The 17,829-nt window shown below is 44.5% G+C and overlaps 1 protein-coding gene across 1 annotated transcript; it reads left to right on the top strand.

Annotated features, from left to right (window-relative positions):
• Positions 1-1,052: 1,052 nt before the first annotated feature.
• Positions 1,053-17,774, top strand: gpr179 (G protein-coupled receptor 179; the record flags this gene model as incomplete). The annotated part of the gene is made up of 11 exons (XM_084002871.1): positions 1,053-1,975; positions 3,051-3,159; positions 7,726-7,822; positions 8,762-8,997; positions 9,804-9,872; positions 10,653-10,762; positions 11,233-11,471; positions 11,552-11,690; positions 11,890-11,992; positions 12,412-12,561; positions 12,930-17,774. The coding sequence occupies 11 exons, from the start codon at positions 1,053-1,055 to the stop codon at positions 16,095-16,097; spliced, it is 5,343 nt and encodes a 1,780-aa protein (XP_083858997.1). The 3' UTR covers positions 16,098-17,774.
• Positions 17,775-17,829: the final 55 nt, after the last annotated feature.

Raw genomic sequence — 17,829 nt, 5'->3', positions numbered from 1 at the left:
GTATGTGTGTGTATGTGTGTGTATGTGTGTGTATGTGTGTGTATGTGTGTGTGTGTGTGTGTGTGTGTGTGTGTGTGCGCGTGTGTATGTGTGTGTGTGTGTGCGCGTGTGTGCAGTAAATGAACATCCCCATCCAGTTTCTCTGTGTAGGAGGAGTTAATCCATCCATCCATCCAGCAGGGGAATTCTTGATGGACGCTGAGATGCAGCAGAGCTTAACCCTCATCTCACACTGACTGCATCATCCTCTACACACACACACACACACACACACACACACACACACACACACACACACACACATACACACACACACAACAGATGTACCACTCTCATCACCTCAGCACTGGTGAACGTCCCCGTCGATACGGAGGGTGACTGAAGGGGAGGGAGGGTAATAATGGGAGAGAGAGAGGGGGGGAGGGAGGGAGGATGGTCGAGCATCAGAAACCTCCGTCAGATGAGCTGGAGGCTCTTTGGAGCAACAGATAGCAGAGCGGCAGACAAGAAGGAGAAAACAGGAGGACATTTGCTCTCGTCTTTCCATCTCTGTGACACACTTCCTCACCTCCTCCCACCTAAACACGGGGATCCCACAACTCTGAGGCTTTTCCCTCCTCCTCCTCCTCCTCCTCCTCCTCCTCCTCCTCATACTCCTCCTCCTTCTTGCGTTGGAAGCTTTTTTGGGCGCACGCCTTTTTTGCAACTAGAAACGGAGAGCAGACGGACTGCAGAGATGCAGGGATCTCTCCCTGCGTCCTTCACCTTCCAGCACGAGGACACACGGATCCAATGATCTCTTTGTGTGAGCGTGAATGCGTTCATGCCGTGCACAGATGGAGCCGATCGCTCCGAGTGTGACACCTGCTGCTGCTGCGCCGCCTCACTGATGTGAAGATGAAGAAAGTCCAAACCTCTGCCAACATGTGACATTTTGTTTTTCACCTCAACGGAACCACAACGGGGTTCAAACGCGCCAAAAAAGAGAAGGTGTTGTAGGAGTGCGACCCACATACCTCCCCCTTCTTCTCCTTCTTCTTCTAGAATTCAGGATGGGTGCTGTTTGGCTTCTTCTGCTCCTCCCATCGCTCCTCAGAGCTCAGGTGACTCCAAATTTCCCGCCGGGAGTCACCTTGGAGGCAAACCAAGCCACCGACTCTTTACCAAACAGCACAGGAACCTCAAGCGTCTCCCCCTCCCCATCCAGTTCCCTCAGACCCCCAGAGGCTTTGGGGTCTGCGTCGCCGCGGTCGGAAGCTCCCACACAGCCAGAGGACGACTGGTCCCCGGCGGAGACCTTCCTGTACACCGGGGACTCCTCCACCCTGAGGGTGGCCCGCTGTTCCCGGGCCTACAGCCCCCCGGGGCAGAACGGATCCCTCCCCGCCAGCTTCGGCGCCCCCCTCCGGCCGGCTGTGGACGCGCTGGCCAACATGGCCAACTTCCTCAACATGATTTTCCAGGCCAGCGACCTCAGGGAGAGCACTGTGCAGGAGGACATTGAGTGGTACCACGCCATGGTCCGCGCCCTCCTGGAGGCTGACCCGCTCATCCGGCGGTCACTGCTCACCTTCGACGCCGACCCGTCGTCCCTGTCCCCGCAGCTGGTGCTCTGTGCTTCACGCAACCCGGCGGCCAAGGTGCAGACCATCATCCTCCAGGACCTGTCCAAGGCGTGGGAGAGCCTGCACCCGCCCACACCGGCGCCCAACGACAGCTGGTTCAGGAGCTTCAAGTTCCCGGAGTTCCCCAACCAGCCGGCGTCGCTGTCCAAGCGGGTGCTCCTCAACGATCTCAGCACCTTGGACACACCCAAGTGGAGGCAGGGGGACAGCTACGTGACCAATCACAGCGGAGTGCGTTGGGCCAGCGCCCCCTTCCTCGACTGCGAGGACGGACTCTTCCTTCCCGACTGGATGCTCACGCTGTCCACCTCCTTCTACGGCCTCAAACCTGACCTGACGCCGGAGTTCAGGTTAGGGTTGGGCAAAACACACACACACACACACACACACACACACACACACACACACACACACACACACAAAGTTAAGTCTCGTCTTTATTCGTCAACAATTTTGCATCTCTTGATGTATTATCTCAGTAAACATTGTAAACATGAGTTTATGGTCTCAATCTCTAGTTTCAAGTCTTCTTCAATCCAGCATGATGTTCATTTAGTACATTATGGTCCATTTAGAGTCCACCAGACCAGAAAGCAGGGGATGCTTTAGGGGGCGGGGCTTACCTGCTGATTGACAGGTCCATTTAGAGTCCACCAGACCAGAAAGCAGGGGATGCTTTAGGGGGCGGGGCTTACCTGCTGATTGACAGGTCCATTTAGAGTCCACCAGACCAGAAAGCAGGGGATGCTTTAGGGGGCGGGGCTTACCTGCTGATTGATAGGTCGCTACCATGCTACCAATGCTAACTTCTAAGATGACTTAAACGCTTAGCAGTTAAGTTGACCTATGTTGAAAGTTGAATTATGAAGCTAACTTTGTTAGCAGCTTCACACCAGAATCCACATGGATCCAGATCCAGTAAGGCAGGTCCATCTGATTTTGTTGACATTATTGCAAGTAGACCAGTGTCCCACTCCCTTACTGAAGTCAGAGGAAATCATCTTCCCTTACCTGCCAGTAAATATATATTATATTTAAAATATAGGCATTCTTCATTTGCGAATCTAAAAATAAGTCCCTGAAAAGGACAAAAAGCTCTGAAGCCGACAGCGCAGTGTTTTTTTTCCATTTCACCTGCCGTTCTGGTTCCGCGTTGGAACCCCCGTGACCTTCAATCCGGCACTCGGAAGTGAGCTTTTGGAAGTTTGATGAGCTTTTGGAAACAAAATAAGGGTTTTTAATGGAACTGGATTTTTTTTTTTTTTTAATTTCAAAGTGAATCCACTTAACGGCCACATTTATTCAAATGAGTCTGATGAAATCTCTTGTTTCTCTACCTCCTGGGTGTGTGTGTGTGTGTGTGTGTGTGTGTGTGTGTGTGTGTGTGTGTGTGTGTGTGTGTGTGTGTGTGTGTGTGTCTGTCAGAGGTGTGATCCGCGTGGACGTCAACATTCAGGACATCGACTTGGACCAGTGTGTGACAGGAGACGGCTGGTTTGCTGATACTCACCAGTGCAACCGCACCACCATGGAGGTAAACACGACGACGCAAGGAAATAACTGCCACTAATGGAGGAACCAATGATTAGTAATAATATATATTACATTAATGTAAATTATATATTATAATTACAATACAATACATTTCATTATTATTATTATATCTATAGTTATTTTGGTTACTATTATTATATTATGTAAATGAAATTATTATTATATAAATGAATTGCTTATTATTTCATTATTATTGAAATTGTTGGCCACAGAAAAAGTTATTAAGTTGTTTATTAATTTTATTAATATGGCTGTGGGTGTGGCCTACTTGCAGTAGTGGAAGAAACATTAACAATAAATTAATGTAGAATAATTTGAATATATAATACTCGAAAAAACTATGCAGGCTGATTTATAAATATGTCACATAATAATTTAAATATTATTATTAATGTAGTAACATATAAGATGTATTTCATATTGCATTTAATATTGCAATATTGTATATAATATTCATTCATTTTCTATACTGTTTGGTGCTTTCATGTAACGTGTCTAGATGATTTACTATTATATTCCATATGTTGTGTATTTAGGGTGTATTAAGTGACGGTCGTACCCGGGGCCAGTAGACCTGAGATCACTGATCAGGATACGTCCCCCTTTTTGTGAAACACTAAATCAGTTTCAGTCTATCGGTCTCATCCGTTAATCATTGACAGGAAACCAGAATCATTTCTGTGTTGAATGTGATGGGGCCCGTTGGATATTGAGTTCTAAACATAGTCGGCATTGGCGGTGGGAGGGGTTGTGGATTGGGGGGTTCAGACAAACACAGGACTTTCATCCAGAAGGCTGCTGTTCGTGTCCCGTGTGAACCTTAAAGTAAACCGGTTTTCCCTTTGCTGCTCATGTGTTGTTCCTCGCTGTCGATACCTTTATTTTGAAGATGCACCCTTATTTTGAAAAAAGACACTGACTCACAGGACCCTACCATGTCCAAAAAGTGTCCGTAGAGCAGGGGTGTCCAATCTTATCCAAGAAGGCCACCTCACCTGATCCAACTCATCAAGGCCTTGATTGAAGACTCTGGTAAGTTGATGAGTTGAATCGGGTTTCTGAGTGCTGGGCTGAAACAAAAACCTGAACCCACACCGGCCCTCCTTAAGATTGGACACCCCTGCTCTAGAGGGTACTGAGATCCTGAAGCATCGGTATTGGTTGGGATTGGATGACTACAAGACCCCCCCCCCCTTTCCCCGTACTGGAGAAACGGTTCAGGTCTTACCTGAAACCTGGAGGGTCCAAAGCTGGGTGGTTCGGAACAGGAACAAGGTCTTCTGTCCCCGACAGTCCGGCAGACGGAAACTAAAAGCAAAAAGATTCAGGGTCCTTGTTAGTATTTAATATAGAGATTTATTCAAACAATGTTGAGGTTTGGGATGCTGAGTTGAACTCTGGGTAACCGTGGCAACTTTTCTCACTATCAGCAGATGTATTCCATAATGAAAATAATAATTAGTTAATAGTAAATAAAAGAAATGACAAACATTACATTAACACATTATATGATAATAATCTGATATATAATACATATATAATATTATGACATCTTTCTACTTCTAAATGCATTTTCCTGATTCTACATAAATACTTTCAGGAGTATTTCTACAGTGTGATATGAATACGTCCTCCACCACCTGCTGCTCAGACCACGTCGGTGACTTTTAGTTACATCACACAAAAACACTCTTAACTGTTTGTGACCTCTGGGAATGGTTTAAGCTCTTTCTGTCTCTGCTCAATTACTCTTTTTATCCTTCGTTCATGCTTTCACGCATTCACACTCTTCTGTCTGCCCCTCCCCCCTCGCTCCACCTCCACTTCCACCCGTCTCTCTCAGCTTCACCCTTTTCCCTGCCGTCCCGGTCTGCACATACCAAATCCCGTACCTCTCATCTCAGCCGTCTATTTAAAGATGGATGCGCTTTGGTCGGCGGGCTGCAGGATGATCTGATGGATTACGGCTATAATCCAGCACCGCTGACACACTTCCCCTTTATGCACCGCACTCACCGCGAGTCGGAACACAAGAGAAGAACAGTCCTGAAAAAAATTAAAAATCCCCAAATCCACATGGCACCCATTGTCCCCGTCGCCGTCCTACCTGGCACAGAGGATTCAAACCGAAACTGTGCTGGGTCACCCGCTTTGTTCCGTCTCGTCATGTATATCGTTTAGTCTTGTCTCTCGTTTTGTCTCCTCTTTCAATTTGTCCCATATCTCGCTTTGTCCCGTATCTCGCTTTTTCCCGTACATCATTTTGCCCCGTATCTCGTTTTGTCCAGTATCCCGTATTGTCTCGTATCATGTTTTGTCTCATATTTTGTTGGTCTCGTATCTCGTTTTGTCTCATATCTTGTTTGTCTCGTATCTCGTTTTGTCTCGTCTCTCGTTTTGTCTCATCTCTTGAGACAGGATGGTCTCTAGTTTTTTCCCGTGCATCATTTTGCCAAATATCTCATTTTGCCTGTACCTCGTTTAGCCCCATATCTCATTTTGTCACTTATCTCGTTTGTCTTGAATCTCATTTTGTCTCCTCTCTTGTTTTGTCTCGTCTCTCATTTTGTCTCGTATCTCCTCAAGTTTCATTTCATTTTCGTCTTTCCTCATCATTCTCGTCGTGTCCTCTCATTGTCTCCTTTCACGCATCATCTCTTCCAGACCCGTCCTGTCTTTTTTCACCTCTTCCTCATCTCGTTGAACCACATCATGTGATCTCGTCTCCTCTCACCTTGTCTTGTCTCACATAGTCTTGTCCTTTGTCTGTTCATGTGTTTTTTTTCTCATGTCATCGCATCTCATGTAGTCTTCCCCTTCATGGTCCACAGTCTCATCTTGTCTTATCTCATCATCTCATCCTCATATAGTCTTGCCCCGCCTTTTCTCTTCTGGTCCTGTCTCATCTATTCTCATCACATCTCATCTCGACTTCTCTTTCCTTGTCCGTTCTGTCTTTTGTTGTCTCATCTCATCGAGTCGTCTCCTTTCCCACCTCGTCTCTTCACTGACCTGTACTGTCTTTTCTCATCTCGTTTCATTTCATCATGTGATCTCATCTTGTCTCATGTAGTCTTCCCCGTCATGGTCCGTGGTCATGACGTCTCGTCTCATCTTGCATCATCTCATCCTATCTCATGTAGTCTTGCCGCCCCTTCTCTCTTCTGGTTCTGTCCTGCCTCATCTCATCTTTTCTGCCCCCCCGCCTTCTCCCGTCTCTTCTCATCCTATCTCATGTAGTCTCGTCCTGATTTGTCCCTTCTGGTCCTGTCCTGTCTCATCTTGTATTTCATCATGTGATCCTGTCTCGTCTCGTCTCCTCCTGCTTTGTCCATTCGTGTCATATCTCTTCTCATCCTGCCCGTCTTGTCCTCTCTCGTCTTGTTTCATCATCTCGCCTCATCTTCACCTTTCTTTTACCTCATCCATCTTTTCTTTTTCTGTCTTCTCTCATCTCTTCTCATCTATCTCATGTCGTCTTTCCCCTCATTGTCCGTTGAATAGTCTTTTTTTGACCTCTCCCGTCTCATCTCATCTTTTCTGTCATCACTGTTCCCACTTTGTCCCTTCACATCTCGTCTTCCTGCTTTTTTTTGTCACATTTCCACCACGTCGACGTACGACGACAGCTGACTGAATCCACCGACGTACGCCGGCGGCGGCTACCTGATGAATTGAGACGCGGCCATGAAGAGAATTAAGTTGACCGCTCTGTATAATCCATATCACGTTAATGCTCAGCCCGTGCCATTAAGTCTCTGAGCATCTGATAAAGGGGGGTTGTGAGTTGGTGCATACATATCTGAAGCCTGTGTGTGTGTGTGTGTGTGTGTGTGTGTGTGTGTGTGTGTGTGTGTGTGTGTGTGTGTGTGTGTGCGCGCGCTTGCGAACAGGATTTCTCTAGAAAAGGATAATGCTCTCAGTAGAGGCATTATGTATCCATTTAGCTTTTAACTTAGATTAACACACAGGGCATCCAAGTGTGTGTGTGTGCATGCGTGCGTCCGTCAGTCCTGCCTGGCTAAATTGAAGCTAGCATCAGAGGGAAATAGAGTGAGAGAGTAAATTGACCCACTTTAAAAAAAAAAAAAAAGTAAAACCTTTATTCATTCAGGTGCTGTTTGCTTCACAGCAGCAGGAAAGCAGAGCATCTCCCACCACTATACTGTTCCTGGTGTCCATATTCAAACAAAATGCATAAAGTCAAGTGTTTGCATCTGCATACCATATACAAAGTTTTTTTTATTATCATTTTATTAGACTATATATATATTATATATTTCCTTGTCTTCTCGCCTTCTCACAGCTCACAGTTAAGCGATGTCACTTTGTGAGCATGAATGGTGAACTATCGTCATAATAGTTTGATTCTTCACTAAATAAGTCAAATTAAGTGGAAGTAGAAATAAATCTGAGACATAATTAAGATCATTGAAAATCACTATGTTGTTCTGTTTGATGTTCTCGCTAAAAAGGAAAAAACACTTGATTGCTTCCGACAGTACGAGCGCCACAGTAATCAGAATAATCTTCTTGTTTCCTGCAGTGCGTCCCGAGTCCAGGCCGGGGATTTCGACTGGGTCAATACTGCTGCCGCTGCAAAGAGGGCTACTACAACCCCGAGATCCCGCCTCTGGACTCAGGTGGGTCAATAACTGACAGAGTCCTGTTCACGGTTCACTGCCCCAAAATATAGATACATTAGTCAATGTTGTGATTGTTTGATCCTGTTTGAATCGTAGCATGAAGTACATGTGCCATGTTTGTCAATTTAAGATAATTTTTGCACGTCAAGAAACTGTACAAACTGTTGTATGAAAATACGTAAATTGTAAAAAAAAAAAACACCCAAAAAACGTTAAGATAAGATAACGTTACATTAGTGACAGGACTGGCTAAGTTAGATGAGCTAACGGCAGTGCGTTTGACAAACATCGTACAGTATGTGTAATTCATGTCACAATTCAAACTGGATCTAAAAATGTTGTTCTTTCTCTGGTCGTTGACTATCGTTCCCATGGGGAACACTAGACGGGGGGCGGGGCCTAGCTTCTTGTTATATTTCCAATTTCTTTTTAGCATCTTTTAGCTTGTTGGTTGCTTTTCTGAGTCCCTCTCAAACCCACCAACATATTTTCTGTACACGACGTCCAACAGTTGGGAAGAAAGTTGAACAACAACTGAAGAGCCAGATAGTTTTCCTCGGAGATGGTGGAGACCAAAAACGCAGTTAAAGGGAACATGTCATGCTCTTCTTCAGGGTTATACTTGTATTTGAGGATTTTCTACTAGAACATGTTTACATGCTTTAATGTAAAAAAAACAAACAAACAAACAAAGTAGTTTGTCAAATTAGCTCACGGAGGGAAAGAAAAGGTTGGTGGCCCCCGTTTCAGACCAACAACCCATAGAGATCTACGTTTTTAAGGTGATCAAAGGTCTCCCAGGTAATGAATACAGGCAGGAACAGAGATGGGAATTCTCTATAGGCCTGGAGTCTTTAGTAACTTGTATCTTGCTGTATGTAACGTACCGTTTTTGGAAGTCACATGCATGCGAGGGCTTCACGTGGGTTTGTGTAGGTGTCGATCCAGACGGTGGCCCTGTGAACGGGAGTGACGGCGACGCCGCTACATGTTACCCGAACATGCCCATCTGTCTGCCGTGCTGGCCGGGCTGTAGAAGCTGCCAGGACGGCATCCCCTGCTGGGTGCAGGAGGCCTGGCTCCTCAGGGGCGGCGTGCTGGCCGTCCAGGGCGTCTTCATGCTCCTCATCTTCGTCAGCATGCTGGTGGCCTACAGGCATCGCCGGAACCGGGTGAGTCAGGTCTTATGGCTTGACGGGGGGGAGGAGGGGCACCGTATGGACGGGGGTCGGATCAAGGAGATGCTGGTCCAGGCCTTGAGCCATCACACATTATGTAAAAAAATAAAATAAAAAAACGTTAAAAATGTATTTATGTACTTTCATTAATGAAGACTGCAATTACCCTAAACCTGGCTTTTTATCTTCACTTCACTTATCTTTTATCTTTATTCTTTACATCAATCGTAGGTGTGACTTCATCTTTCTTGTGGAAAGGAACTAACATTTTTCCAGCAGTGTTCACCAGATAATACATTTCATCATACTTTCATTAGTCGCTGAGGTTTCCTTTCCATATTCAGTCAAATGAGCATCTCCCTCTCCGGAAGCCCATTTCAGCCACTGTGAAGAAAAAAGAAAAAAAAGTCATAAAAAGAGAAACTGTCTGAGATGGATTAAGCAAAAGTATATATTATTATTAATAAATCAAAATGAGCAGCCCCACCTTTTCCAGCTGTAACATGAATGTACATTCACCAATAATTACAATCCACTAATATAATATAAATTATTCTGAAACCATTCTGCAAAATTAGTACTTTCACTTTTTTGGAACTTTATGTTCATTTTGATGCTGATATTTTTGTTAAAAAACAAAACAAAAAGTAAACACATAGGATGCTCCTGACAGTGGAGAATGTTTTTTTTTTTTTTGCTGTATTATAACTTATAAATAAACAAGTGTAGTCCCTTAACATCTGAAGTAGCACCAGGTCTTCGGAGAACCTTGTAACTGGTCCTTGTTGTCGCCCCCTCAGAGGATCCGGGCGTCCGGCCTGCTGCTGCTGGAGACCATCTTGTTCGGCTCTCTGCTCCTCTACTTCCCGGTGAGTGTCAGAGCGAGCCGAGTGTCACAGATTAGAGCTCTTTACAGATCACCGCACAGCACAGCGCCGCGGATTATATCATAATGGACCATAATGGGGAGTGGGGAGTGGGCAGTTTACGGTCCTCATAACGATTATCAATCAATCTTTAGATTCATTTCACCAATTAAAGAGCCGTTAAAGAAAATCAGCCGTGATTTTTTTTATTTGTCCGTCTGAACGCGTTGATATGAGCCACCAGTTATTATTATTATATTATTATTTTATTATTTAGTTTGATATGTAATGGGGTGAAAGTGTTAATGGGACATTTTCACAGTAGCTCAGCTCCTCAGTTTACCTGCAAACTGCTCAGATGATTTCTAAAAAAACATCATGACCACCACATGCATGTTACATATTAATATCATGTTCAATTTTATTACTTTTTCAATCTCACCTTTTATATTTTAGTTTACTTCATTTATTCTATACTTTAATGGTTAGCTATTCTATTTTGCACCGGTGTTTATATGACTTCTTATACACTCATTCCCACGGGAGAAGTTTCAGTTGGTTGCAATCTGCAACCTCACCTCTAGATCTCGAACTCACTACCTTCTCATATAACTGCGTTTTTCTGGAGGCTGGCTGATTTATCGCAGCTACATTGGTGTCAGATAGCCGCTACGATATTAAACATCTATATAAACGTATATAATAAGTTCTGCTGGAATGATTCACAAATGATGCTCTTTACATATTTTGAGTGACTTACAGGAAGTGTACCGTCTCATGCAGGTGTTCATCATGTACTTCAAACCGAGCACGTTCAGGTGCATCCTGCTCCGCTGGGTCCGGCTGCTCGGCTTCTCCATCGTCTACGGCACGGTCACCCTGAAAATGTACAGGTCAGTTCAGGTTATTTACCGACTTCCGTGCAATCGGACTTCTTCCTGCAACCAGCTGCCCTCGCTCCCCTGGTGGCCAGCAGAGAGAATGCAACACTTTGCAGAACCGGAGCTCGCCACCTGGTCTGCACTTGTGGAATGATTGTACCGATATAGTTTTTATAGCTTTTAAATGCTATTCATGATTTTTTAATTTGTAGAATTAAGTTCTGTTGAGTCTCTTCGCTGGCTTGATGGCTCTCCTCTTCTTGTCTTAGAGGTAGGCAGCGCAATAAACATTCAATGACCTTAACACTTCCAAAAGGATCAAAAGAGGCAAACCAAACTGGTTTGTTGTTTTCTAATTCTGGAAAATATTCTCAGTTTAATGTCCTTATACCTTCAAAGATAGTTCTCCTGTTTATTCAGAGGCATCTTCATTTCCTACATTTTGTCTTTGGCGGTGAAATTGATGGATTCTTGCCTTGCAGGGTCCTGAAAGTGTTCCTCTCACGCACAGCCCAGAGGGTGCCCTACCTGTCCAGCCTCCACTTACTGAGGATTCTGGGAGTTATGCTGATGACGGTCAGCTGGTTCCTGTGCGCGTGGACAGTCGGCGTGCTGCAGAACCGTGACAGGAACATCCCGGTGTTCATCACGACCGCCACGTCGAACGGCCAGGGCTTCAACCTGTGTTACCTGGACCGCTGGGACTACATGATGGCCGTGGGTGAGTAACTTTAATGAAACAGCACCATGAACATTGAGGAAGAATGTAGGAAAACATGAACTTACTTTGTTCTTCCACAGCCGAGCTTCTGTTCCTGTGCTGGGGCAGCTCCCTGTGGACCGCTGTCAGGCCGGTTCCCTCGGCCTTCCACGAGCCTCGCTACATGGGCATCGCTATCCACAATGAGCTGCTGCTCTCCTCCATGTTTCACCTGTTCAGGTAAACACCAAGCTCCACCCGTTGCTCCTCCAAAGTCCAAATATGGTCACTTCCTTCACTGGTTGCTAAAAATCCAAAATTCCAAACTCGAGGATTCAAAAAATGTAGTCCACAAACCGACAGGTGACGTCGCCATGACAACATCCAATTCTTATACAGTCCGTGTCACTGATGTGACTTCGTTTCCCTTCTCCCTCAGGTTCACCTTTCCCTCTCTCCATCCTGATTGGATGCTGCTGCTCTCCTTCACGCACACCCATGTGACCATCACTGTGACACTCGCCCTGCTCTTCATTCCCAAGGTACTCGGCATGTTTGTGTCAAAGTGCCAAAGGGGAACTAGCTTAATACTACCATTAACATGACGCCAGCTTTCACTTCATTTGGCATTTAACTCAATCTACAATTTAGCATGTGACATTTAGTATTTAGGCAAGTTGCCATGTATACCGTTTGCATGACAACAAGCTAATGGTTGCAATGTTAGTTTAACATACTAATCTTCAGTGGCGGACAAAGTACTTTGATCTTTAAAAGTGGTAATACCATAGTGAAGAAGTGATACTCTTACAAGTAAAAGTCCAAAATTATTAGCATCAAAATGTACTTAAAGTACAAACACTCGTCGGTCACATTGGCTTATATTATATATACTGTAAATGTCCAACATTTATGAATTGTACCCGTGTGTGTGTGTGTGGTGTCTGTGTGCATTCCACAGTTTCTCTATGTGTCCAAGCCGGCGAGGGAGGAGATCGCTGCGGAGGTGTACGAAGATGAAGTGGACCTGCGGCGCTCCGGCTCGTACCTGAACAGCAGTTTTCACTCGGCTTGGAGTGAACACAGCGGCGTGGACCCGGATGACTTTCGGGTAAACGCTCCCTCAGAACGATGTTATCACTTCGCATTGGGACATCATTTACAAACTGTGGAAGGAATTCCAAAGGTCACATTTAAATAAGAAAAATAAATGTCCCTTATTTCCAGTTATGTACAAAAAAACTATATAAAAACTCCCTTAAACACATCTTAAATGTATTATAATTCAAATCATAAATGTAGGTCAACTACAATCAACTGTTCAATGAACGTTCTCCACCTTTTATCCTTATCCTAAATGGTGTTCTTCTTACATGACAACGTGCCTGTTACCTCTCCTCTGACTTGTTACTCTCCATATCTTTTCCTCTCCTCAACCATTTCCTCAATCCCTCCATCGAATCCCTTCAAATGCACCAGGATGAACTGAAGAAGTTATATGCCCAGTTAGAAGTCCACAAGACCAAGAAGATGACCGCAAACAACCCCCATCTGTCAAAGAAGCGAAGTTCTCGATGTGCATTGGGGAGGTCCATTATTAGACGCATTGCAGAGATCCCAGAAAGCATGAGCAGGCAGTTAAGCCGGGACGACAAAGATGGATCCTTCCACAGTAGAATCAGTGTGAATCAGTCAGAGTCCTTCAGGAGGGCCCCAGATACGATCAGTATTAGTTATAAAAGTTCAATGAAATCGCCGTCACCATCCATGCGTAAGTCCCAAAGTGATCACCACTATGTCAGGGAAAGAGACCCTTCCTTGCGGGACTCCATGTTAAAGGCCAATGCTGTGAAGAGATCTTCCCGGCGATCTGAGACAGATTCCTTGGATATACCACCAGGGGTCTGCAAGTCAGCCAGTGCCCAAAATCTGACAATTGATACCAATCTTCTGCATCCTGATCACACCAGGCTTCATAAGTCCTGGAGTCTAACCTCCACTACCACTCATTCTATGGAGAACATCCCGAAGGTTAACAGAGCCAGCACAGTGCTTTCAAGGTCTAGGCAGAGCATTTCCATTAGTGACCAGACAAGAAGTGCTCTTCAGTCAGAATCGTATGACAAGACTGAGGTCTGTCCTTGGGAGGTGGATCAAGAACAATCAGGGGACAAGAACCAGAAACACGTCACCTACGCTAACTCTGAGGATGCAGACAAAGGGCCACAATCTCCAAAGGTGCTTGTCTGTCCTTGGGACCATTTGCCTCCTGTAGAAAAGAATCCATCAGAGGATAAGGGAATAAGTGGAACTCACTCCCCCAAACCACTGGCACACGTGTCTGCAAGTGCACCAGGCACTCCAAGACCAAAGGTCACAAAAGATCAACGCGTCTTCTCCTTCCGTACTACCACCAGTAAGTGGCTCTCTGTGAAATCAGTTATGGGATCCATGGACGGAGGGAGCAGGTCCAGCAAGGAGGGGAATTTAAATAGAGAGGATTCTGTTTCCCAAAAAAGCCAGGAAAGTGCTTCCACAACGCCAAGGTTGGGATCATCCAGTAGGCGTCCAAGTTTGGAAAAGAGGGCACTGCAGAAAAGAAGTATGACAGCAGACAAGCCATGCCTTGTGAAGCAGAATGCCGTCAGACTTTCCTCTGGGGATTCTTCAGACAGAAGCCCAAGAAGACTTGTGATTGTAAAATCTGCCGTCTACCCATGGGACACAGATGATATGCAAAAAGATGGTACTTATGAAAATGTATTTTTATCAAGGCAGAACAGCAAACGTAGTAGTATAAGTTCTTGGGAAACTGCCAGCAGCTGTAGAACTCCTTCAACTCACAGAAGAGGTAGTAATCGAATAACACCAGTCCGCAATATTTCCTACACAGATGTGTGTCCTTGGGATATAGCTGGTACTTCCCATGAAGGAGAGGGATTAAAGAAGCAGCAGAGCATTAAAGCAGATGTCTGTCCTTGGGATTCACAACCATCTCAACCATCTAATGTATGTCCATGGGAATCTCAAGAGCATGGGAATGTGAGAAGACAAGGAAGCGGCCTTGGTGAGCTGTGTCCTTGGGAATCTCAGGAGATTCCTGTCATATATTATACTAACACATCCAAAGATTTACAGACACAACAGTCTTTGAAACAGTCAGCAGATGTATGTCCTTGGGAGACTGCAGAAAATCCACAAGTTTCAATAAAGAAAGATAATGAATATGGAAATGTATGTCCTTGGGATGTACAGGTCAAGGCTGAAGTAGTATATGAAAACCTGAATCCTTTGGAGACCAAGGGAACGCTGTCGGTGCCTCTTCAACAAGAAAATATAAAACCTGCCATCTATCCCAGTGCATCAAAAGAAAGTTTGTGTAATGAGCAGCAACAACATGCAAAATCACCTGCCCTGCATTTGGGTAGACAAGTGACCAAGGCAGCAGAAAGTTGTCCATGGGACTTCCCTGATCCACCCAACATCATGGGAGACATTTGTCCATTGGAAGAGGGGAACACCGAGCCAGCAGATGCAGGCTCAACAACACAAATGACCATCAAGGCAGATATTTGTCCCTGGAAGACTGGACAACAAGACCCTTTGAGAGCCGCCTCTATGCAGACTGATGGGAAAGACAGCACAAGAGTAAACATATGTCCCTGGGAAACTGACCAACCTGAAAAACCTGCAGCTACCAACATGGTTTCGCAAGGGCTGGAAAGGCCAGCTGTTGTTTGTCCATGGGATAGTGCTGAACCAGAAGCAGAAAATCCCAAAATATCAGAGACCTATGTAAGGCAAGACACATCGCCACCCACAAAGCCAAATGTCTGTCCATGGGATACAGAGGATGCAGGGGCAGTTAAAACTCAAGTATCAAAAGCATCAGAGAAACTACAAAAACAAGCAAGTTCCCAGGAAGATGTTTGTCCGTGGGACACAGAAGAACCAAAAGTTCTCCAAAAGCAAGATAGCGCTCGCGGAAATATTTGTCCGTGGGAGACGGACGAACCAAAACTTCTCCAAAAGCAAGATAGCGCTCGGGAAAATGTTTGTCCTTGGGAGACGGATGAACCAAAAGTTCTCAAAAAGCAGGACAGCGATCGGGAAAATGTTTGTCCTTGGGAGACGGATGAACCAAAAGTTCTCAAAAAGCAGGACAGCGATCGGGAAAATGTTTGTCCCTGGGAGACGGACGAACCAAAAGTTTTAAAAAAGCAAGATAGTGCTCGGGAAAATGTTTGTCCTTGGGAGATGGATGAACCAAAAGTTCTCCAAAAGCAAGATATCACTGGTGGAGACATTTGTCCCTGGGAGTCCAACGATCCAGAAACCTTAACCGAAAGCAAAGGTGATATTCCCAAAAGTGACGAAGATGAAGCCGCAGAGAACCAGGTACCCCTCAGTGAAGGAGAGACCTCATCAGGTATCGGCACACAGCAGATAGAGGAGGCTAAAGATAACTTAGCCTTGGGCCGGCACGATGCTTTGTGTCCCTGGGAGATGGCACGGAGTCGATCTGGTTCATTTACAGACAATGCCTCGGACGTCTTTACATGGGAGCCTGAGAATATTCCTGAGGAAGACGAAGAGGACGATGCAGAATTTGCTGCAGAGGCTCTCGTATTCCCGCCTGACTTTTGATCTAAATCTAGTCTGTATTTGCTTTGATATTTTATCCGTTCTGCTCGATAAAGCCATTTGTATGGTACACTGTTGGTGGTCAAGGAGGAACTTTGTTTTTAACTTCCCCAGCTCTGTAGGGAAGTCGGAGTGTGGTGTCAGACCATGAACAGCTCCCCCTACAGCTGACAGAGCTGTAAGCCCTTTTTGTTGGAACAAGAATTTGGGCTAATCAAAGACAGGAATTTAGCGCTGTATTATTTCAGGTTGGACTGTCCATTTGGGCCATGCCGCTATCCAAGTGGAAGAGGTCTGTAGCAAAGACCTGATGAGCTGGAACCCAATAAACTGTGCAAACCTGACGATCAGTTTTCTTTTAGCTAAAGCACACATTGCATTATGTCCCTCATTAAACCAGTAATGGAGCTACAGACAGACAATTCTTGGCTGATGAAGGGCATCTAAGGCATTTAGATGAAGTCCCTTTTCTTCCTGCTTCTATCCCCTCCCAATTGTTAAACTTTTTTTTGTGTATTTGTATGTTTTAGGTGACGATACACAATTTTTTGTCATGTGAATACAGTATGTTGGACCCGTGGTTGATGCGAATGTGTCACAATACCTGAACTTAGCAAGTCAACAGCGCTCGCAATCCCAAATACAGCACAGGACCGAACACGTGGAACTTGGAAGCGTAACCAGCATCTGCCACATAAATTCAGTCTAATTTTGTTCTTTTGTGGAAATTATATTTTCTCAAAGTAGAAGAAAGTGTTAAGTGTAAAGCAGTAGATCTCAAAATTACATTCTATGAAGTACTAATGTTTGATAAAACTATGCATACCTGTTTGCTTAAGTCACTGACTTAATGACTAAAACGCCAATGATTATTACTATGCTCTCACCTTTGATTCAGTCATAATAATGGTGATAATTACATTCCTACACTTAAAGAAGAAACACCAAATAATGCATAAATCACCATAAACTCAAGACCCCTTACGGTGGAAATTGTTTTATAATCTGAGCATTTCGAAATATTTTTTTTTTTTATGCACTGGACACCAAGATGGGACAATGAGATGATGATAAAACTGTAAAAAAAAAAAAAAAAAAATCTCTTTAAATGTGTGGTAATTGCAATTTGTACACTTGTGTTGTGGGTAAACTGAACTGAAATTTGAACTAAAATATTGCAAATAATCTGCATTAGGTTCAGTCTCAGTCAGTCTGTGGGGGTTTTATGCAGATTTTGGTATTACGTCATTACAGTCATTGCTGGAAAAACAATCTATTCAAAATATCTTTGTTCTATATGAGAGATTCTTCTGCATGGCTTCATCGATATGCAGACGGCCATGTAGATTATTAAAAATTAAATTCATTTATGGATTAGTCAAAGACATCTTGTGGCTGTTCTGTATATTTATTATTAGCTTGGTTTCTTTACATCCAGAGTTGCCCTACATTTCGATGTCTGACGTGAGTGAGTGCCAATTTTAAAGAATCATTCCTCTTTGAGTTTGTCGGTAAATAAAACAAACAATATTAACAGTTTTTTGTGTTGATGTAATTGAGTCACACGTCACCAGTAATCGGTGAAATCAGGTGTTTTCAGTACTTCTACGGTGTCATTCAGTCCCAAACAGCTGCAGTGATTCGTTTTCATTCAGTGATCTCATCGTTTAAACACTGCGCCAACTTTTGGGGTTTTTTTGTCAATGGAGTGACCTAGTTTTGAGCATTGTTGCAT

Source organism: Eutrigla gurnardus, assembly GCF_963514095.1.
Source record: "Eutrigla gurnardus genome assembly, chromosome: 3".
In the NCBI taxonomy this organism is placed as follows: domain Eukaryota; kingdom Metazoa; phylum Chordata; class Actinopteri; order Perciformes; family Triglidae; genus Eutrigla; species Eutrigla gurnardus.
The sequence above is the reverse complement of the archived record's forward strand: the minus strand, read 5'-3'. Positions and strand labels throughout refer to the sequence as shown.